Here is a 23,585-nt window from a genome sequence, read left to right on the forward strand (position 1 = left end):
TGGAGTGGCGCCGCTATAGCGCTAGTTATATACCCCAGCCGGCCCGTCCACTCCTCAGTTCCTTCTTCCCGCCCGTGATGGCCAGTTGGAACTGTGGAGTGCTTGTCGTCCTCCACTTACCTAGCTCACCTTGGTTCTAGTTTTGTATTTAGTGTATATAGTTAGTTGTTAAAATTAGTTAGTTGAGTAGTTATTAGATAGATTAGGGAGAATTAGGGGGGCTTAACCCCTCTTTTCCCGTCCGGTGCGGGCGTATGCCCAAGACACCTGGATTCAAGCCCTGTGCGGCTTGCCAGCGGCATATGCCCGTTGGGGACCCCCACGACACCTGCCTTCGTTGTCTCGGCGAGGGACATCGACCAGACAAGTGCCTCATTTGCAGGTCGTTCAAGCCGCGAACGAAAAAGGAGCGGGACATTAGATTACGGCAGTTCCTCATGGAGTCAGTGCTTACCCCTGCGGTGCCGACTCCTCCGGCTCCGCCGTCGTCCTCGGTGAGGAGCGCTCCAGCGGTCCCCGGCCGGTCCGGTACCGAGACTCTTAAGAAGCAGCCGGCACCGAAGCCCCGGCACCGTTCCCATTCACCATCTGGGAAACGGAAGCCTAAGCCCAAGGCTGTAGAGACTGCTACGTTGAGACCATTGGTCCAGCAGCCAGTAGCGGCGCCTTTGGCACCGTCCTCGACAGCGCACGGACCGTGCACGGTACCGTCGACTCCGGCACCGGCAGGGCCGTCGAGTCCGGTACCCCCGCGCTCCCCGGTGCAAACCGTGGTCGAGCTGCCTCTCCCGTCCGCGCCCGAGACGTTCTCGACGGCGAGGGAGCTCATAGAGCTAACAGAGGCACCGAGCCTCCGGCCCCCGGCACCGCCGGTGCGGGCTGTTCCGTCAGTGGGCAAACCGGCCATGGTACGACCTGCCACCCCTGACAAACGGGATAGAAGGCGATCCAGGTCCCGCTCCCGGTCCCGATCCCGGAGACGGTCACCTTCCCGCCGTTCAAGGTCACGGCACCGGTCTCCATCCCGGTACCGCTCTCCTTCTCGGCGCCGGTCGCAGTCCCGGTACCGCTCCTCATCGCGGTACCAATCGTACTCCCGGAGGCGTTCCAGGTCCCGGTCCCGCTCTCCGGACCGTCGGCACCGAGGAAGGTCCGGATCCCGGCACCGCTCCCGACGCCGTTCTCGAAGCCGCTCCCGTCGACGACGATCGAGATCGCGGTCGACCTCCCGCTACTCTCGCTGTCGAAGGTCCCGCTCGCGCTCCCGGCACCGAGACGATCGGCGCCGGGTACGGACAGACTGGTGGCATCAACGGCGCAGTCTCTGAGCGCCTCTGCCCCCCCGTGGCCTTCCCGCCAACCGTCGGTCGCTTCACACGACGGCAGCGGTGCAGATTACCGCGCGGACCCACAAGGACAAGACCTGGGTCCCCAGCAATGGGGTTTCTGGACCCGCTGGGCGGGTCACGAGGCTCAGGGCGCCCCCTTCCTCCCGCGACAGGGGCCTTCTGACCATGGGGTGCCGGAAGCCACCGTCAGCAGGCCCCCTCCATCGCCTCCGGTTGAGGTTCCACCGCCGTCGGTGCAGACGGAACATCCCGTGGAGACGGCGACCTCACACCCCATGGACGAGCCTCAGCCTCTGCCTATTGGTCAGGCCCAGTCCTCGTCTTCCTCGCCCGACGAGGCGGTGGCGGGATCCTCGTCATCCGATCCCCCACCGATTGACTTACGTGCCCATCAGGACCTCCTTCGTCGGGTGGCACAAGCTGTTAACCTCCCGGTAGCGGAGGTCATCGAGGACGAGGACCCGATCACTAATGTGGTCGGAACGGAGGCCCCCATGCGAGTGGCCCTACCGTTTGTTCGGACGATCCAGAGAAATGCTACCACACTCTGGCAGTCCCCGGCGTCCATCCCTCCCACTGCCCGTGGAGTGGAGCGGAAGTACTCGGTACCCCCGACTGGGTCCGAGTACCTGTACACCCATCGGCCCCGGACTCCCTAGTGGTACAGTCGGTGAATGACCGGGAGCGAAATGGGCAACCTGCGCCTGCACCTAAGTCCAAAGACGCGCGCAGAATGGACCTGTTGGGCCGGAAGGTATATTCGGCTGGCGGCCTCCAATTACGCATAGCCAATCAGTTGGTTCTCCTGGCCCGCTATGCCTACGATAATTTCGTAGCCCTCTCTAAATTTACGGAGTTGGTTCCAACATCCTCCAGGCAGGAGTTCTCAGCTTTGCTGGAAGAGGGCAAGAAAGCTACCAGGTCCTCTATTCAGGGCTCACTGGACTCTGCAGACTCCGGAGCCAGGACCTTGGCATCGGGAGTGACAATGAGAAGGATCTCCTGGCTGCAGTCGTCCACCTTGCCGCCAGAGGTTCAGTATACTTTGCAAAACTTGCCCTTCGATACCAAGGGCTTATTCTCGGAGAAAACGGACTCCAGGATACAGACCCTTAAGGATGGGCGCATTGCCATCCGTACGCTAGGCATGCATACGCCTGCGACACAATGGAGGCCTTTCAGGCAGCAGCCCTTTCGGCCGTTCAATCAGTCCAAGTCTCGGCCGGATAATACACGCAGGGGCAGACTGAACCGCCGTAGACCATCGGGCAATCGGCGTACCCAGTCCCAGGCGCCTTCCAAGGCCCCCCAAGGGCCGAAGCAGGCGTTTTGATGGGACGCCCGAGGACGGCCCATCAGTCTCTCCTCTGGATCCTTCCCCGTTATTTTTCAATCATCTTTCCCACTTCCTCCCAGCGTGGTCCCAGATTACATCGGACAACTGGGTACTACGCACGGTAGAGTCTGGTTACCATCTTCAGTTTGTTTCGCCCCCACCCTCCCACCCACCCACCCCGTCCCTCTTCAGGGACCCCTCTCACGAGCAAGTCCTCCTACAAGAGGTCGAGTCTCTGCTGAGATTGGGTGCTATAGAGGAAGTGCCGAGCGATATGCGAGGCAGGGGATTTTACTCCCGATATTTCTTAATCCCCAAGGCGAAGGGAGGCCTACGACCCATACTCGACCTCCGAGAGCTCAACAAATACCTTGTCAAGCTCAAGTTTCGCATGGTAACCCTGGGGACTATCATTCCCTCCCTGGATCCGGGAGACTGGTTTGCTGCCCTCGAGATGAAGGACGCGTATTTTCATGTCGCCATTTACCCTCCTCATCGGCGCTACCTGCGTTTCGTTGTCAACAATACGCACTACCAATTCACAGTGCTGCCTTTCGGCCTCTGTACAGCGCCGAGGGTATTCACCAAGTGCATGGCAGTGGTGGCCACGGCCATCCGCCGTCGTCGGATACATGTCTACCCCTATCTCGACGACTGGCTAGTCCGAGGACCATCCCGCCAACTGGTGGCGTCCCACATGGCCACGGTCCTAGCCCTGTTTCAGCGTCTAGGGCTCATGATAAATGCCGAGAAGTCGATGTTGACCCCTTCGCAAAGAGTGGAGTTCATCGGTGCGGTCCTGGATTCCAATTTGGCCAGGGCCTGCCTGCCCCAACCTCGGCATCAGTCTCTGGTCTCTCTAGTTCGAGACCTACAAGCTTTCCCACGGACAACAGTGCGTTCCTGCCTCCGCCTTCTAGGCCACATGGCTTCGTGTACGTTCGTCACTCAGTACGCGAGGTTGCACCTTCGCCCATTTCAAATTTGGCTCGCGTCAGTGTACCGGCCCCACCGCGACTCCATCGATATGGTGGTCACGCCCACGAAGCCAGCACTCGCTTCGCTCACTTGGTGGCTGGACCCAGCAGTCGTGTGTGCCGGAGTCTCTTTCCGCCCTCTTCAACCATCCGCCACTCTGACCACGGATGCGTCAGAGCTGGGGTGGGGAGCGCACCTAGCCGACCTACACACCCAAGGCCTCTGGTCGCCCTGAGAGCTCTCCCTCCATATCAATGTCAGAGAGCTCCGGGCGATTCGCCTCGCCTGTCAAGCCTTTTGCCCCAGTCTCCAGGGGCGTTGTATCACGGTGTTGACGGACAACACAACGGCGATGTTTTATGTCAACAAGCAGGGTGGAGCCCGATCTTCTCCGCTGTGCACGGAGGCGATGCTACTGTGGGACTTCTGCATAGCCCACTCCATTCACCTAGTGGCGTCCTATCTTCCAGGGGTGCAGAACACGCTGGCCGACCATCTGAGCAGGTCGTTCCTGTCCCACGAGTGGTCCCTCCGCCCAGATGTGGTTCACACGATTTTCCGGAGGTGGGGGTTTCCCCGGATAGACCTGTTCGCCTCCAGAGAGAACAGGAAGTGCCACCAGTTCTGCTCATTCCAGGGTCGCGCCCCGGGCTCCCTGTCGGACGCATTCCTCTACCCCTGGACGGGTCACCTACTGTATGCCTTCCCTCCGTTCCCGCTCGTACATCGGGTGCTTCTCAAGCTTCGGAGGGACAGAGCCCGCCTCATACTCGTCGCTCCAGCCTGGCCGAGACAGCACTGGTACACTCTGCTGCTCGAGCTATCGGTACGAGATCCCATCCCTCTGCCCTTATGGCCGGACCTGATAACGCAGGACTTCGGCAGGCTCCGCCACCCGGACCTGCAGTCCCTCCATCTGACAGCCTGGTACCTGAGTGGTTGATCCACGCGGAGCGGTCCTGTTCGGCGGCGGTCCAGCGGGTCCTGCTGGAGAGCAGAAAGCCCTCCACTCGCTCGACCTACCTCTCTAAATGGAAGCGATTCGCCATATGGTGCGACCAGAGAGATCTGAATCCATTCGTCGTCCCTATCCCAACGATACTGGACTACCTCTGGTCACTTAAAGAGCAGGGTCTTGTGGTCTCATCGTTAAAGGTGCACCTGGCAGCGATATCGGCCTTCAGGCCACCCGTCGGTCACCGATCCATCTTCTCCGATCCTACGGTTTCCCGCTTCCTCAAGGGTCTTGAGCGTTTGTTCCCGCCAGTGCGGCCTCTGACTCCGCCCTGGGACCTGAATCTGGTCTTGGGCAGGCTCATGGGAACCCCCTTTGAGCCCATGGCTGCGTGTTCACTGCTCCACCTGTCGTGGAAAACAGCCTTTCTCGTCGCAATAACCTCAGCAAGGCGAGTTTCCAAGCTCCAGGCCCTGACGGCCGGTCCTCCGTACACCATCTTTCATGCGGACAAGGTCCAGCTTCGGCCTCACCCGGCCTTCCTCCCTAAGGTGGTGTCAGCCTTCCATGTAAATCAGGACATTTTCCTTCCCGTTTTTTTCCCGAAGCCTCATGCCTCGAGTCGGAATCAACAGCTGCACACCCTGGATGTCCGCAGGGCCCTTGCGTTCTACATACATCGAACAAAATCCTTCCGGCGTTCGCCACAACTGTTCATAGCGGTTGCAGAACGTATGAAAGGCAAGCCGGTCTCCTCTCAGAGGATTTCCTCATGGGTCACCGCATGCATCAGAACATGCTATGAGCTGGCTGGGGTGCCAGCTGCCCGTCTTACCGCTCACTGTACGAGAGCGCACGCCTCGTCTGCCGCCTTTCTGGCCCATGTCCCCATTCAGGACATCTGTAGAGCGGCCACCTGGTCTTCTGTCCACACCTTCGCCTCCCACTACGCGTTGGTGCAGCAATCCAGAGACGATGCAGCCTTCGGCTCCGCAGTCTTGCACTCTGCCACGTCTCACTCCGACCCCACCGCCTAGGTAAGGCTTGGGAGTCACCTACATGGAATGCATAGGAGCAATCACTCGAAGAAGAAAAGACGGTTACTCACCGTTGTAACTGTTGTTCTTCAAGATGTGTTGCTCCTATCCATTCCAGACCCGCCCTCCTTCCCCACTGTCGGAGTAGCCGGCAAGAAGGAACTGAGGAGCGGACGGGCCGGCTGGGGTATATAACTAGTGCTATAGCGGCGCCACTCCAGGGGGCGCCCAGCCGGCCCGCCGGTGTTGCTAGGCTAAAAATGTTCCGAAGAGCCGTGCACGCGCGGCGCACACACCTACATGGAATGGATAGGAGCAACACATCTCGAAGAACAACAGTTACAACGGTGAGTAACCGTCTTTTCTTTCTCGCACCCTTTTTCCTGCCGAAGAATGTCCACTTAACCAGGTGATAATCCATTTGATTTTGTTGACACCTGGCTGAGGCATCTGTTTGCCTTTTGTCTCTGAGGAACTGGTTTGTGGCTGCGTTTCTAAACTTGGAACATGTCTCAGTAGTGTTATACAGTAGAATCTTAAAACTTTATGTACAATGTTTCCACACATATTTTCCAGGACAGGAATTATCAGCAAATTATAAGCTTTCAAGTGTTACCTCACAAGGCATACTTCGTACAAAATCCATCATCATCTTGTAAAAACGGTGAACATGGGGATACAGACTGTCACACCTATACACACCCATATCCATATATCATTTGAAAGCTTATGTTATGTACATGTAGATGAGCTATGATGTGGACCTGGCAAGTGGAGCAGTAAGTCTGTAGGCGAGGTGAAATAATGGTACCCAAAATGAGACAGTATCATTTTTTCATAGTTCCAGAAACACTGCAACAGGACTATGAATTTTCACTGTTTAAGTTAATTTCAACACCTTAATATTAGAGAGTCAGAGTGCGTGGGGGAGTATCTTTTATTGGATCAACTTCTGCTGGTGAGAGAGACAAGCTTTTGAGCTTACACAGAGCTCTTCTTCTCTGTGAAGTTGGTTCAGTAAAAGATATTACCTCACCCACCTTGTCTCTCTAATATCCTGGGACTGACATGCTACAACTACACTGCATACAATACCTTAATATAGTGTTTATTGGTCAAAGCTACCAAATGACAAAGTATTAAAAACATTTTATTGGTTTTGTTCGTGCAAGTATTTTTTTAGAAATGATGAAGCTATTTAGCATGTGGCAAAAATGGCAAATATCAACGTTTTGCAGTGTACTAACATGAAATGTTTTCACGTCACACATTCTTAAATGTCAAAGTGTTTCACAAGTGATTATAATAGTTTTCTATATTTTCAATTGAAATTTGCTGACCAGATGAGTCTCACTGAAGGTTGTGCACCAGCAGCAGTGGATTGCATGCCCATAGTTTGTACTACATAGTGGGTCGATATAAATGTACATGAATTCCTAATGTAATGCTTCTCCATTCATAAGTTTGTATACATACAATGTAGCATCTCGTCTGCCTTGTGGAAGGTTTTATCTTGTAATTGCCTATGCATGCAGTACTAGCCTTTGAAATGTTCTAGAAACTAGATTTTTAATTCAGTGACACTTATGCACAGGTCAATATTAGTATTAGAGATGACAGTACACAGCTTCATATTATGAATATGCAAAAGTTATGAGAGAAAGAAGTGGCCTAATAAAAAATAGTGAAGACAAAGACAACAAACAAGTTTTACCTCTGCACTGAAGACGGATGAAGAGCATGTTACAGCTCTTACCAGCCGTGTCATCAACAATGTGACAAAACCCGTTTGACCCTGAATCAGATCCAGAAGTGCTTATCAACGTATCTACTGGACTGCATGTAACATCAGATGTTCAGGAGTCTACTGAAAATAGCAGATGTTGGTGAAAAACAAATGGAGAGATTTGCTAGAGGTATACTTAATTCTGATGGTTCAGGTAGCTTCTTCAGCCTCGTCAAGAAATTGGCATCAAAATATTTGTTGACATGGCCAAGAAGACCAAAATTATGTCTGGCAATGGAGGGACAATCACAGCAGCTATCAGTCCAGAAATTGTGTTCCGCGGAGCTCTGTACTTAGTAAGATGCAGAGATGATGTTTCAGTGGTAACTGTTCTTAGTCACTCAGCTGAACCCGTGCCTAGGTCCTTCTTGCATGTTGATGGAACAAAGAGAGGAACAGACAGAGCTCAATCAACTTGAAATTCAAGTTGAAAAAATCCATGAGCTAAGAGCATGCAACAAAGAAAGCACAGTATGCATCAGAGATGCCATGGCTGTTAAACAATTGATGGCTGGAGACAAATTTCACGTGTGATGAGTTGGCTGCTGAGTACTTGAGGCAGGTCCTAAAAAGATTTGACAAAGCTAATTCTGTAATCAAAGTCTTTGACAGATGTGACAACAGTAACACTGTGAAAACTGCAGAAAAACCGTATCAGACAGGTGGTGGTAGTGCTATGGAATGTTGCTAATGCTGCCATGTTGTTCATGTTGCTAGTGTTACTGTTCTTGGAGCTCCGATGTCAGCTGCACTAGCAGTGCAGCGGTTTGTTTTAGCAGACCTCCATGTTGTTCATAAGAAAGAGCACAGGCTCGGTTCGGAGGCGAAGGCGCTCGGCCACGTTTATTGTCAACAAAGCACAGTACCAGCACCCCATAGGAGCTACAGATACACTAACGTGTGCGCCTGTGACAGTGGTATTAGTTCAATCAGAACACCAGGGTCCTGTCCCCTAGACCAGCACAAAGATGCCCCTCCTATGACTTCTCCTTTTATACACTGGTATGAACAAATTACATATTACATTCCATATGCTTTTCATTCTTATCCTGTACCTTGTACCTGCTAGTTGGAACAAAACCTCCACTTCCATTATCCTGTCAGTCCCTCCTTATCTGAGAATCTGTGTGCCCCTGTACCTTCTCCTAGGAATGTGTTTACACAATTGCTTGTGAACTCTGGGTACCATCCTCTTCTTGTACCATCCTCTTAGGTCAGGAATGTGCTTACTTGGTGTTAACTAATACCTGTGTGTTGCTATTTTGCCAAGGCCAGGCCAGTTCTGGTTCACAGTCTTTGGTTCATACTGTTAGTTATGCCTGCGGCTCCCGCAAGGCCTACAACATGTTCTGAGGTTGGATGCAAAAAATACCAGATGTTTGGTGGATGCCTTGAACCTCCATGGAAAAAAATTCTAAACGTGGCATCCAACAAGCAGTCACGTGTAAATTTCCTGTGTGAATATATGATTCAAAATGCACCTGAGAGTGTGGGAGCACTTCCAGTGCACATTTGTTCTTGCTGGAGGCTTTTCCAGTGGTGAAGTAGCAAAGTCCATCACTGGTAGAGGTGTTGAAGAACCTCTGTACAGTATAGTACTCAAGAAGATGCAGACACAAGGATGCTTCTGCATGCTGTATGTTCCAGGTGACTTCTTTTGGGTCTCTTGGTGTCAAACGAACCTGCATCTTGGAAGGGATTAGACTAGATGACCCTTGTGGTCCCTTCTAACCCTATGGTTCTATGATTCTATGCACCATAGTAATTAGATCAGCTGATGCAGATGTTTTAGTCCTTGTTGTTAACTACTTTCTAAAAATGGAACACCTAGATAACATGGATTGAAACAAGTGCCATTACCAGCATAGCTGACAAATGTCATTTTATACCCATGCATGCAATTTGTGGTACACTCCTGGTTCCTTCAACATACTTCTTGTAACTTTGTGTCATTCCTATGTGGGGGGAGGAATCTGTTGTTGCCAAAGCAGAGGGATCTTACCACTTCAGAGATCTTGCCAAATTGGCAGAGAGTGATTGACAAGCCACAATCTCTGCATCAAGGAAGTTGGTAGCCATGTTGTATGACCAGAGCTAGAAAGAAAAGGAGACTCGCAGAGACCTGAATTGCTTGCACCTCAGTTCTAGCCATCAAAAAGGACAGGTCAGTGGCCAAGCTCCCAGCATGTGAGGACAGTTTGAAGGGCCTGTCAAAAGAGCAAACAAAGATTTGGATGTCTTTGCACATAGGTAAACCAGACATTGGATCACCATTGCAACACAAATGGAAAAATATGGATGATGATCTACTTCTGTATTCTTCAAGGGCCCAGTGGCCTCTGAGCTTCTGACAAGACCTTATTTGTGCCTCTGTCAGTACGGATTGCTGCACAATCAACTGTCAGTAGTTAAAACAATTTTCCCTCCACAGTAGTCTGTGAGCTGAACCCTAAAAAAATAGGGTACCTTTTGGGTGGGCAAAATCTCATCCTGCACTTTGAATAGCTCTATGTCAACAGATGATAAAAAGTTATGGTGGGCCTTCCTGCAGAGTAGCTTAGTAGTACAGTAGAATCTCAGAGTTACAAACTGATCAGTCAACCACACACCTCATTTGAAACAGGAAGTATGCAACCAGGCAGCAGCAGAGACCCCCCAAAAAGCATTGTGTTAAATGTAAACTACTAAAAAATAAAGGGGGGGGAGTTTTTAAAAAAAATTTTTTTACAAAATAAGGAAACTATTTCTGTGCTTGTTTCATTTAAATTAAGATGATTAAAAGCAGCATTTTTCTTCTGCATAGTAAAGCTTCAAAGCTGCATTAAGTCAATGTTCTGTTGTAAACTTTTAAAGGACCAACCAAAACATCTTGTTCAGAGTTATGGACATTTCAGAGTTACAAACATGCCCATGGCATTCGTAACTCTGCGGTTCTGCTGTAGAATTAAGCCTGAGTTTTTTTGCTAGCATTCAACTTTTGAAAAAATTCTTAATATGAAGGTTTTTTTATATAATGACTTGAATAAAACATAATTAAAGTGACTTCCATTTAACACATTGTTCATTAGTAAGCAGAAAGGAGCATTTTGATATCATAAGGACATCTATTTCAAATCTAAATCTACAGAATAATATATAATTAAACCATTCCTGTCATCTAAATACTACATAATGTAATAGAAATGTCTTTTCCAGGTTTTTTGAAGCTTTTTCAATGCTACTAATTTTGTATGTTCTGCCATAACTACATTGACGAGTGACACATCAAGCCCACAATAATATAAAATGGATAAATCACTAATAATACAGTATTCAGCATTTGACCAGAATGTCTGAGACACCCTGGCACCCCAATATTCACCATTATCATGTAATTATGTTGTGTTTTGTTCAAAGTATGCCTTGTGAGGTATCATTCTAAAAGTTGATCTGCTAGACATTAGTATCTTATTGGATTGTACGTGCTATCATCGTATGGGAAGTTATGAAGTTTGGCTATGTATCTGTTACTGAAACGTGTTGTGAGGTTGAAAACACCCACAAGGAGCTTTCAGGTACAACAGTATAAAGGCCAAACAATGTTGATGGCTTACTGAGGAAATGCCCACAAGCACAAGGATTACCCCAGGAACTGTGTACCATGGAAAACTCTCAGAGGTAGCACTACACACTGGGAACTGTTTGACCCAGGTCACAGCAAAAGAGTTTTCCAGCAAGTGGGAAGAAGATAAAAAAAGGGGGGACAATGACATCATGATGGTACCTCACTCTCCCTACAACAACACACCAGGAAACACCTGAGGGACAAGGACTGAACTGTGGGAAGTGATGGTCCCAGGCTGGAGGGATTTTTAGCCTTTGTATGAAAACCTGGGAAAGCCAAAGCAGCTTGTGCCTTAAGAATCTGCCAGCCTGTTTATCACTCAGGGAATTTGCTAATTCATATCCTACCTATCTAGTGTGTTAAGCTCAGTTTGCTTTTTTATTTATTTACAAAGGTAATCTGCTTTGATCTGTTTGCTGTCACTTACAATCACTTAAAATCTATCCTTTTGTAGTTAATAAATTTGCTTGTGTTTTGTCTAAATATAGTGTGTGGAAATTATAACTTGGGGCAGAAAGTTGTTGCATCTCTCTCTCTGGATTGAGAGAGGGGTGAGTTTTATGAGCTTACACTGTACAGTTCCCTGTGCAGCACAAGACGGTATAATTTTGGGTTTACACTCCAGAGGGGAGGTGCGTGACTTAGCAACTGGGAGGTGTCTTAGCTGAGCCTTCCCATGCAGAGCTGATCTCAGCATCTGTGTGAAGCTCAGCTGGGTGTGTCCCTACCTGTGTGTAGGCTGATGAAAGAGCAGACTTGGAGAGCGTGGCAGCTTATCACAGCACCACAGTGAGAAAGGGAGCCCAGGCTGGTGGGTCAGATGGGCTCAGTGGTACCCGAGTTCCAAGTGGCACCCCGGGGGGAACCTGTCACAATGTCATTTCCACTTATATCATCATCTTCATCCTTTGAACTGTCTTCCGTATTGGCATATCCTCCTCACCCTCATTCGTGGTCTCACATGTTTGCATCCTATATACCAGTCAGCATTTGACAGGTTGAAGAGCAATGAGGATATGGGAAAATATTGTTGAGCTTCCTTATATGGCTTCTTTGTATGTGGCAAAAATCCATCGTGGCAAATGCTCCCAAAATCCCATTCTTCTCATGGCTATAATTAAATGGAACCATTTGATTCAATCAGAGAACTTTTTTATGTCAGATAGGGAATTTGGAATTGTACCAAGTGACACACACTAAGGCAATGAAAAGAGTCAGTGCTTTGGGGATGCTTAATAAAATCCATGAAGTCATGTATTGTTAGTTTGGGCACAAGCCATTTTTGTCTGGCAGAGAATAGATTAGCCAATAAATTTGCATTAGCATTTGAAGTGCATTAGGATGGTAGTTGTCAAATTCATCCCAGGGGCAACGATCTTTGGAGCAGAGGGCAAGGATGTAATTTATACCCCCTCGCTGAGCGACAGACAATGTATGGAGGAGGAGTGGCCTCTACATGTCCTGCCTCCTTGCTGCCAGCCACAATTTTCCAAAGTGATGCACAAATCCAAAGCTGTCTCACCTTGGGATTAGTTTGGGGAAGGTCACTCTGTTGAGATGGGGAATGGTTTGAAGGTCACCGTCCCTTGCAGAACCGTGGGTGGAAAAGTTGCAATAGTCTTTCCTTCTCGGGACTGAATCTTTTAAAAGTTCCTACGTTTGTTTTTAATTTCTGAGAATGAGATAGTTACATTGTCTCATACAGTTTCTTAATACTTTATGTGATGTATTGTTTTTATCAAAATAGACACCCATGTAAGCACCCCAAGCTTGTACTCGGTTCTGCTCTGTAATTGAGTTCTGTTAGAGTTTTAATATCAGCCATAAGACACGAATCTGCTTAATCATAAGCTCTAGATCTTATAGAGACCATATAAAATCATATTGGTATCTCAGTCTCCTTCTTCTGCCAGGCACCCATGATGCTCGGTTTACTCCTGAGGAATGTACTCATCATTCAATAGCCTGGCACATTTTGATAGAGTGGTACAGAAACATATTTTGAAGCCAATCTAATGCCACAATAATCCTTCAAAACTGATATTTCACTGCAAAGTAAGAGTTCATCTTACCAGACATAATGTTAAAGGTTTTTCCCTGCTCCCTAGCTAACTGACACAGCAGAAAATTGGAATAAATGGAAATACCAGAAATACACACTAGTAGTTTGACTTTTTTTTTTCTATTTGCATTTGAGGCTTTAGGGGACCAGATCACCTTTATTACTCGTCCTGATAAGAAAAAAATCCTTTTCTACAACGACAAGAGCTGTCAGTTTACAGTAGATGAAGGTAGGTGTGTTCTTTATAACTTTTCTACTTGTAATTGATCTGCATGTATATTTCATTTGTTGTTTTTTTTAAGCACCTGTACATAAGTAATTTTTAGGTATTATGGTCTCTTAAGACACCTCGATTAATCAAAATACTAAATAAATCCCAGTCTATCTCAAATTGCATGTTTTGTTAAATCAACTGACCTAATAGATGATGAGGTGGGTTCACAGCCTTGGATAGCAAATCTCAGGTTTCAGGAGGGCCACATCCATCCTTCTTTCCTTATAGCCAGATGAGAGGAGGGTCCCAGAGCTTTTCTGTGGAAACACAGGGTCACCGTATGGAAGAGGTTGAATACTTCGAATGTAAGCTCTTAGGGATAGGGACTGTCTTTTTGTTCTGGGCTTGCACAGCACCTGGCACAATGGGGTTCAGGTCCAGGACTGAGGCTCGTATGCATTACAGCAATGCAAAGAAATAATACTACTACTATACTAGTGAACTCTTATATTGAAAATAGTAACTTACTCTGTAATCCTCAGCAAAAATCTTGTGGATGGCTTCTGCTCCTTTTTCACCACCTGATAGGCACAAAGGGAACAGAACAGGGCAGAGTATGAGCCCCAAAGTCTGGATCTTGTTAGGAGAGTGGAATGGGGAACCACGGCCTAGGGACATGGGTGTGAGCCGAGGGAGCGGGGAAAACAGGCAGGAGAGGGCAGAGTCAAGAGTTGTGCGGTGGGCGGATAGGAGCTGGGCATGAAGAGCAGAGGGCAGGGGACAGAATAAGGGAAGAGGGACGGGGTGGGGGACTCCGGGATCGGAAGGGACAATAACTACTAGAGCACACTCCTCTCCAGAACACAGAACTGAGCCCAGGATTCCTGGGGATTCCTTTGCTGTCTGGCAAATAGCTGTGCAACCCCGTGGCTAAGTGTGTCTCCGTTCTGTGCACTCAATGAGGCAGGGTCCTGTGGGACAAGTAGTGTGTGGTCATGTCATTACAGACTGTATCCTAAGGCATTCGCACAAGGTTTGGGTGCCGGTGGGGCGGGGGGTGAGGCTTTGCGGAGGATACTTTCAGATGATGTACTTGCCATAACGAAGGAGAGCTCTGTGCAAGCTCGATAGCTTGTCTCTCTCTCCAACAGAAATTCACCCACCTTGTGTCTCTAATATCCTGGGACCATCACAGCTGCAACAACAGTGCGTGCAGCAATTGCCAAAGTAGCATTTGTTCTACTCTTGGCAACTTCAGGTCTCTTTTGGTACAGCAGGAGAAATGGTTACATGTCAGATTTGCACCAGATGATGAAGATTAATTAAATTATGTTGAAAATTTATCTTCAGAGGAGCTATTCATATAGTACAATAGTGCCTAAGATAGCATCTTACGTTAGAAGAAATGAAAACAGTTTTACACTGAACTTTGAATTTAATTTATTCACAGGACCATTAAAGCAATAAACAAAAGTTGAATATGTTGAGCAAATGTATAGTGAGCCATTCATTGATCTTTGAAGAGAATGCAGCAAGTGAAAATGCATATTGTAGATTGAGTCCTTGCAGGCTACATTTACACTTTCAGTAATAGCTTTATTCTGGGAAGAGGTTTTAGAAGTTGCATCACCTAAGACATAAGAAAACTGTAGCTCTCTCCAAATTTTGGTGTGAGTCTGAGACTTAAGTTCCATGTTTTCCTTTTTTTGTCTTTAAATTTTCAACCCAAACCATGCCTGGCAGGCAAAGATATAGGCCTTTCAGCCTTGCCTACCACAGGGAATTCGTTTCCCACCATTGCTAGCACTGTTCAGCTCCACCAATAGTTGCAATGTTGGAAACCCGAGGGCAGGTGGCTCGCTAATTGAGAATGAGCACCGTGTCAGCTACTCCTGTTCAAAAGAGGTCTGTATGACCCAGTGCTGAAAACCCCAGCAGCCCATTTACACTAGGGACCCCAACGTAGAAACCCAAACTCTCTGCCCCAGCCCTGAGCTCCTCATCCCTGGCCCCACCCCAGAGCCTGCATCCCCAGCCGGAGCCCAACCTTCTGCCCCGGCCCTGACCCCTCATCCCTGGCCCCACCCCAGAGCCTGCACCCCCAGCCGGAGCCCTCACCCCCCCCTGCACCCAAACCCTCTGCCCCGGCCCTGACCCCTCATCCCTGGCCCCACCCCAGAGCCTGCACCCCCAGCCGGAGCCCTCGCCCCCCCCCCCCGCACCCAAACCCTCTGCCCCGGCCCTGAGCTCCCTTCCAGACTTCGAACCCCTCGGCCCCACCCCCACCACCTGAATTTTGTTATGTGACAGGGTTGTGTCACACATCACCTCCATATTGGTGCACATAACAAAATTCATTCTGCACATGAGTGGAAAAAATCAGAGGGAACAGTGCAGGACAGTCAGTACGGAGTGATCTGGATGGCTTAGTAAGTTGGGCCCATTCAAACTAAATGCATTTTAATGCAGAGTTACACATCTAGGATCAAGGAATTCAAGCCTTACCATCTCCTATTCCAAAGGTATCCTAGAAATCAGTGACTCTGAAAATGATTATAGTGGATAAGCAACTCAACATGAGTTCAGAGTGCCATGCTGTGGCAAAAGGGGCTAATGTGATCCTTGGACATATAAGCAGAAGGGACCGTGAGTAGGAGGAGAGAGCTGATTTAACCTCTGTATAAGGCGTTGAGGAGACCAGTATTGCTTACATTGTCCACATTTAAAAGGGATGTTGAAAAGTTGGCAAGGGTGCAGAGAAGAAAGAAAAAATGATTCAAGGGCTGGAGAAAATGCCCCACAGTGAGACACTTGAAAAATTCAGTCTGTTTGGTTTATCAAGCTTTGAGAGGTGACTTAATTACAGTGAAGTGACCTTCCCTGGGAGAAAATACCGAGTACTAAAGAGCTCTTTAATCTAGCAGAGAGAGACAAAGCAAGAACCAATAGCTAGAAATTAAAGCCGGACAAATTCAAATTGGACACAAGGCACACATTTTAACAGTGATTAACCATTAGAACAAGCCACCCCAGTGGGTCTCTTGATGTTTTTGAAATCAAGACTCATTGGCTTTCTAGAAGATGTGCGTTAGCCAAACACAAGTTACTGGGCTCAGTACAGGAGTAACAGTGAAAATCTCTGTCCTGGCCCAGGTGGTCAGACTAGATGATCTATTGATTAAGGCTAAGCTTTTGTCTCAGATATTTTTAGTAAAAGTCATAGACAGGTCACAGGCAATAAAGAAAAATTCATGGAAGCCATGACCTGCCCGTGACTTTTATTAAAAATATCTGTAACAAAATGGGGATCTGCGGGTCCCCACACGGCCTGCAGTGGGGCAGTTGTGCACGTGGCTAGGAGCTCTGAGGGACCCACTACTAGGGTGACCAGACGTCCCGATTTTATCGGGACTGTCCCGATATTTGCTTGTTTGTCCCGCGTCCTGACCAATGTTAGGTCGGGACACTGGACAAACAAGCAAAGGCTCCGGAGCCCGAAGGGCTCGCGCCCTCCCCTGCCCCGACTCCGCCCCCTTCTTCCCCCATTGGATCCTTCCCCAAATCCCCGCCCCCTCACTGCCCCATTGTCTCCCTCCTCAAATCCCCGCCTCTTTCCAAGCATGCCATGCCCAGGAGACTCAGGGGAGTGCGGGGCCGGGGTGAGTGTGAGTCTGGCCTGGCCCCGAGCAGGCAGGACTCGGGCGCGGTACCTGGAGGGAGAGTAGGGGGGCGGCCCGTGGGGCTAGGTGGCGGCTGTTCTCCCCACCTGGGCAGGGGACTCGGGAGCAGCCGCTGCTGCAGCTCCCACTGCTGTGAGGGGAGGAAGTGGCCAAGCACGTGGCGCGCTGCGGCTTTGGTGCCCGGGCCCGAACCCCCCCGAGCCCGGGCCTGCTGCGGGGCAGCGCGCACACTGCGCTCAGCCCCTGGCCAGTCACGTCTGGGCTGGCTGCCCAGCTGGTGCAATCCCGTGGCGGAGGCATCGGCAGCCCAGTCCCGTTCGTTCCCCTGCAGGACCCGAGCGGGATGCGGGGGGCTGGGGCCTGCTGCCCCCACTCCGAGGCCGCCCGCAGGATTGCACCAGCTGGGCAGCCAGCCCAGCCGCGAGTGGCCAGGGGCTGGGTATGCGCAGCCAGCGTGCGCCCTGCTGGGTCCCCGCAGCAGGCCCGGGCTCGGGGGGTTCGTGGGCGCCAGAGCCGCAGCTGCCGAGCTTGGCCGCGGCCGCTTCCTCCCCCCGCGGCAGTGGGAGCTGCAGCAGCGGCTGCTCCTGAGTCCTGCTGCCCAGGTGGGGAGAACAGCCGCTGCCTGGGCCCGCAGGCCACCCCGTACTCTCCCTCCAGATACCGCGCCTGAGTCCTGCCTGCTCGGGGCCAGGCTGGACTCACACTCACCCCGGCCCCGTGCTCCCCTGAGTCTCCCGGGCCTCCCTCCAGCGCTTGCGGAGGGAGGAGGAATCGGGGGTGGGGGATTTTTTTTTCTCTGCCGCCATTTTTTCCCCCTCTGCCCCCGCCCCGCCCCCCCGCATCCCGATATTTGACCTGGGTGATCTGGTCACCCTACCCACTGCGGGTTGGATGTTGGAGCTCCAAGGGCCCTCGCTACCCATGGTTGGGAGCTGCAGGGGACCCCGCCGCCTGCAGGAGCTGGGGGCTGCGGGGTACTCCTGCCATCCGCAGCTCTGGGGGTCCCCCTGCCGCCTGTGACGGTCAGGAGCAGTGGGGTACTCCCATCTGCTGCAGGCTGAAGTCATGGAGGTCACTGGAAGTCATGGATTCTGTGACTTTCGCAACCCCTGTGACTAAATTGTAGCCTTACTAATGATCCCTTTTGGCCTTAAACTCTATGAATCTCATTCCTGTACTGGCTGTAGAGGGCTTGAGGGCTAGAATTTGTGAATTTAGAGAAAAGAGTTGGGAGTGACTCCCTCCACCCACTCAGGCCTATACGCGATCCATGTGTAAAGAACTATGCATGTATTAAGCTGAGCCTGTTGCTCCTTGCCTAAGAAGGGAGTGGGAGAAACAAGGTTTGGCTTCAAGGAGAATTGATTGGAATGGATACAGTACCCCTGGAAGAATTCTCCCTTTCTCCAACTGGCATGCTGGAAATACTGTTAAACCTGCGCTGGATGTGGCCGTGGTGCTGCTGAAAAGAAAACCTTCTAATCTTTTACTTATGCTCTAAATACCTTGAACGCTTCTTTCCACCACAGAGAAGTTCCAGACGTTTGGTACGTTGGGCTAGAGCAAAGGCATGGCCACGAGTCGCAGTGATATATAGCATAGGACACCATTTTAAAAAATGTATGGGCCGAGCAGTTTTCTGGAAAAGAAGCTTTTTACTAAGATCCGTTATTCCCCTTTTTAGGTCACTTGACCCTCCCAATGGGTGGTGGTAATATTTCCTGAGAAAAGCTGTTTAACTGGTAGGGGGAAGATAGTTTAAAACTAATTGAGATCCCGTGATGATGTCTGACAATTAGGCGTTAAAAATGTATGATAAATGGACCAGTACTGAAATTATGATTATATAAAGTTGTAGTACAAAGTTTGATCCACAGGTGGCAGCATAACCCCATATTTTCATTCATACAAAAAGGACATGTCTGTCCTGCCCTCCACTCTGCCCTGGCTGGGAGGGAGGCTGAACGGTGTCTGATCTATGGCTTTTATGATCCATCTATGCAATATAATTTTTTTTTTTAAATCACCAAACTGACATTTTAATTCAAATAGAGCTTATTAGCCAATCATGCTATGATGCTGTGAAACCTGAACAAGAGAGTGCTTCTTCTTGGGGCAATCTCTTGGCCTGAGACTGCCCCCAAAGTATCCTCAGGTGTATTGACTACAGTTCTTCTCAGTGTTAAGAGAGCCCACATCTGTTAAAGGATCAACAAAAATTGTTTGCATACGTGGTTGCTTAAGACAGGTTTTACTCTGCTTACCATCATATTTCAGCTAATTATGTACATGTAAGTAGCCTTGATGTTATAAACAAAAAACCAAACCGAACGCTGAAATGTTGGCATACTCAGCCTGAGCTAGCAGGTGATTAACTTTTTGAATAGTTCATTGTTGAATAGTTTATCCTGGAATGTGGACTCAGTGCTCCTGGATGCACCGTTGTACAGAAGGATGTTCCACAATTTTAAGTTGATGTGTTCTCAATGGCTTGTTAGAGACCATCTGTAGAAGTGAAGGATTTCAAATACGTTTTGAACAAGCTTTTCTACATTACTTTCCCTGGTTGTTTGGATAAACTAGTGAATTATTGCAGTTTTGGGGTGGTGCAGAATTCTTACCTAAATTACCCTCTCCACTGTACCACCCTGGGGCAATTTATATTATGAAATGACCTTCATAAAAGGGGGAATGTGATTAGCCAAAGAAGGTTGAGACGGCACATGTTCCTTTTTAATTTCCTGGGTAATTAATCAATTCTTTCTAAAATATAGGAAAAAAAGGTTTCTAAAAGTAATGCCAAATTTCAGGCACTGCAGGCAGCTAAGCTAAGTATTTGCACTTTTGCGGAGGGTGTTAAAGCACTTCTCCTTTGATCTCAGGTCTCAATGCACTAATGCTGAAATGCTAGTATAGTCATACACTTATTAAAGAAATTGAATACATTTAAGAAATTGCTGCCCCTATATAACATCCTTTCACATTTGAGTGTAGTGTAGGTGGTATTGATTTTAGTACTTTGGGGGATTTTCTTCTTAAATAGCTGTGAAGAGGTTTCTATCAACACTGGAAGTGCTGATATGTTTCAAAATGCAAATACATGTGGGATTGGTAGGGCCCTTCATTTTTGTTTTTCCTATTGAAAACCTCTGAAAAATTTCCAGATTTAAAAAAACCTAGTTATTCAGGTTTTGCCAGTTTTAACCTGAATTTTACAAGAACCAGAACACATGAGACCTGGCTCCGCTCTCGCAGTTTCCAGTTGTTAGTTGATAGCTGCTACAGCTGCAAAGTTGGGGAGCAAGATGGTTCTCTACCAGTAAAACAGCATGGCTTGCTTTCTTTAGGTCTGGTTGTGTTTAGTTTAATTTCTGGTGGTGCATTGATTCCTTTTTCCCTGACTAGACGATGAATATATTTCTTGTATCCATTTGGTGACACCCTAAATCCAAATTGTTAGCGTATATGGACCTACAGAAGGATGATAGCTGTGTACTCATTCTCTGCTTTACTCATGTAAGTTCAGAACTAAACAAATCCATTAGTGTCTGCTATTTGCAGTAGAATGCATGCTTGTGAATGCTGACTGTCCTAAATAGTTCCAATAGAATTCTGAGATGCTTTGGTGCTACTGTCCATCTGCAAACAAACACGAAAAAAAGCAGCCTGATGAAAATATCCAGTTCAAACAATAGCTCTGTATGCAATTTGATTTCTAAAGCAATGTTGTTTTAAAAGGAGTTGCAGGATATTACATAACCAGTCTGCAAAAGCGGATTCATTTATTCATTATCTATTTGCATGCAATGTCAATTTTTGTTTTACAGTTGACTTCTAATTTATTTTATATTCTTGTTGGTCATCTGCTTTAGAAAGATGGGGATGAAGTTATAACCAAGGTATAAAAAAATAGAGACATGAAATATCATGGTTAGAAATGAAACATAGGTACCAACTTTTTGTTTTGATTTTTGGAACATCAGAAGTTGTTTATTTTCCAGTGTTAATTTTTCACTTTGTTCTTGAAAAGATTGTATAATATGATTAACTGTTCCTCCTCTCCCTGGTACCCTTATACACCAGAATCCATCATTGGGCACAACCGTTAGTAAGTTGTGTACTTGTACTCTTGTCTTGTCTACGGAACGTGAGCTCTAATAGAGTAGTACTTTGCTTTCCTGTTCACATCATTCAGCGCCACTTTCCTAATGAGACCAGGTTCTGGTACCAACCAGCCAAGGTACCAGTTGTCAAGGGAATAGGAAACATCCAGAGACACATCTTACCTCATGTCCTAAAAGAGGTAGGATTCTCAGCCATAATAGGCTTGTATTGAGAATTCTTTTGAATTCCAGAAATGAGTGCCCATTACTGACATCATCAGAGCCTCACTAGTTAAGTTATGGGGATTAGGAGATCATGTTTTCTGAGGAACTGTCCCACACTGAGGTGTCAGTAGAGGGGGTTTTGGAACAAATAGATAGATTAAGCAGTAATATATCAGGACCAGATGGTATTCACCCAAGAGTTCTGAAGGAACTCAGATATAAAATTACAGAACTACTAAGTGTGGTATGTAACCTATCACTTAAATCCGCTTCTGTACCAGATGACTGGAGGATAGCTAATGTGACTCCAATTGTTTAAAAATGCTCCAGAGGTGATCCTTGCAATTACAGGTTGCTAAGTCTAACTTCAGTACCAGGCAAATTAGTTGAAACTAGCAAAGAGTCCTGTGGCACCTTATAGACTAACAGACGTATTGGAGCATAAGCTTTCATGGGTGAATTGCATCTGACGAAGTGAGTATTCACCCACGAAAGCTCATGCTCCAATACGTGTTAGTCTATAAGATGCCACAGGACTCTTTGCTGCTTTTATAGATCCAGACTAACACAGCTACCCCTCTGATAGTTGAAAGTAATTCCTTTCAACAGAGTTGTCAGACATATAGATGAACAAGATTTGTTAAGGGAGAGTTAACATGGCTTTTGTAAAGGGAAATCATGCCTCACCAATCTATTACAATTCTTGGAGGGGGATCAACAAACATGTGGAGAAGGGTGATCCAGCAGCAGATATAGCATACTTGGACTTTCAGAAAGCCTTTGCCAAGGGCCCTCAACGAAGGCTTTTAAGCAAAATAAGCAGTCATGGGATGAGCTCAATAAGCTCAATAACCAGCTAAAAGATAGGAAACAAAGGGTAGGAGTAAAGGGTCAGTTTTCAGAATGGAGAGGGGTAAATAGTGGTGTCCCCCAGAAGTCTGTAGTGGGAGCAGTGTCGACCAGTGGAAGAGTCTCATAGACATAGGAGACAGGACCCTTTCCAGGAGATGGACCTAGACTGTGGAAGTAATTCTTGCAAAAAATAAGTGATCTTGGCTACAGTCTGGGAAAGAAGGGACAGAGGATTTCAATTTTAATTAATGGGTAGGGGAGTAGGTACAACTTGTGAGGGCTGTAATAAGTACAGTCATCAGCTTCAGCCTCCGGTATGACAGTGATTACTGCTTTGAAAAAAATACATGGAAGAAATAAGAGAAATTTTACTGAAATGCATTTTCAGGGCAGTGTCAGAAATGACTTTTTCAAGTTAAAGCCAGTCCATTTGTGGTGGGCGTCTTCATCCCACTGACAGAAAGGAGGATTGCTTTGAAATTAAGCTGATCATGCTACCAGTCCAGTTGTCACGGGTGACATGATCAGAAACAGTTATTTTGTATTGTTAAAACTCCTTATCTTTGTTTTGTGGAAAGCTTAAAATAGTTCCTTTTTTATTGGTGGGGAAAAGAAAGAAAACTGATACTGAGCAGCGTGTGATGTAGTCTTTTAACAGAAACGTTCATGTTTCAGTAACTGAATTTATAAAGTGCTATAAGCCTTTTTTTTCCCAAAGCAACTGTGTTCTGGAGTTAAACAAAGTAAGTGCTAATGGAGCCAGTGTGTCTCAAGCAGGTAATGTCAGTGGGTGTTTACCAGCATCAAGGCTTTAAACCATACTGCGTAAAATAACTTCTTGAGGACATATGAGCTGCAGTTGTTTTGACAACTGTATATTAAATGTATCTGGAAATTCAAAAAATCTAGTCTTACACAGCATTGTATGCCTTGTGTTTTATTTATGGTTTGTTAGTCAAACCTGCTGACAGCGTATATCTAACTTAATGCCCATGGAATGAAGGGAGGTGGGATTGTACCAGTCGCTTTGTGGATAAGGCATTCCAGAGAATCCATGAAACTTTACGTGATGCACAGTGTTTTCAGTGTGGATGACAGCTGCTGCAATTAAGACTTTGCTCCTCTGTTCTTTTTTTCCTGCTTCCACGGTTCTTAGGTAGCTTTTCTCTCTCTAACACAGGAAGGACTTTAGAAATCCATTAACTGTATGACATTGTTTATATTATAGTGGTAATATCATCCAGCAGATTGATGCAGTAAATGTCTCAAATCTTCAATAAATTAGAGTAGGAGGCTGACAAGTCTCCTGTGATAATGGCAGCCGAATCTCAGAAAATTAAGCTGCTGTCTCTGGCTGGAGTTAATGGGTCATCAGGATATTTTGAACTGAGGTTTGTAAAGCAC

General features: G+C 47.7%; 2 protein-coding genes across 2 annotated transcripts in view; one reads left to right on the plus strand and one right to left on the minus strand.

Annotated features, from left to right (window-relative positions):
• The window catches only part of GTF2E2 (general transcription factor IIE subunit 2), a 62,743-nt gene that overhangs the window by 36,763 nt on the left and 2,395 nt on the right, over positions 1 to 23,585 (plus strand). The window contains exon 6 of the mRNA XM_045017836.1: positions 13,243 to 13,336. Within this exon, the coding sequence (XP_044873771.1) occupies positions 13,243 to 13,336 (94 nt within the window). The remainder of the gene's footprint in view (positions 1 to 13,242; positions 13,337 to 23,585) is intronic.
• The window catches only part of SMIM18 (small integral membrane protein 18), a 54,195-nt gene that overhangs the window by 24,362 nt on the left and 6,248 nt on the right, over positions 1 to 23,585 (minus strand). Inside the window, exons 2-3 of the mRNA XM_045017843.1 lie at positions 13,850 to 13,902; positions 13,525 to 13,638 (exon numbers count right to left, since the gene is read on the minus strand). The gene's annotated coding sequence lies outside the window, so the exon portion shown is untranslated. The remainder of the gene's footprint in view (positions 1 to 13,524; positions 13,639 to 13,849; positions 13,903 to 23,585) is intronic.

Source organism: Mauremys mutica, chromosome 5 (genome assembly GCF_020497125.1).
Source record: "Mauremys mutica isolate MM-2020 ecotype Southern chromosome 5, ASM2049712v1, whole genome shotgun sequence".
Taxonomy (NCBI): domain Eukaryota; kingdom Metazoa; phylum Chordata; order Testudines; family Geoemydidae; genus Mauremys; species Mauremys mutica.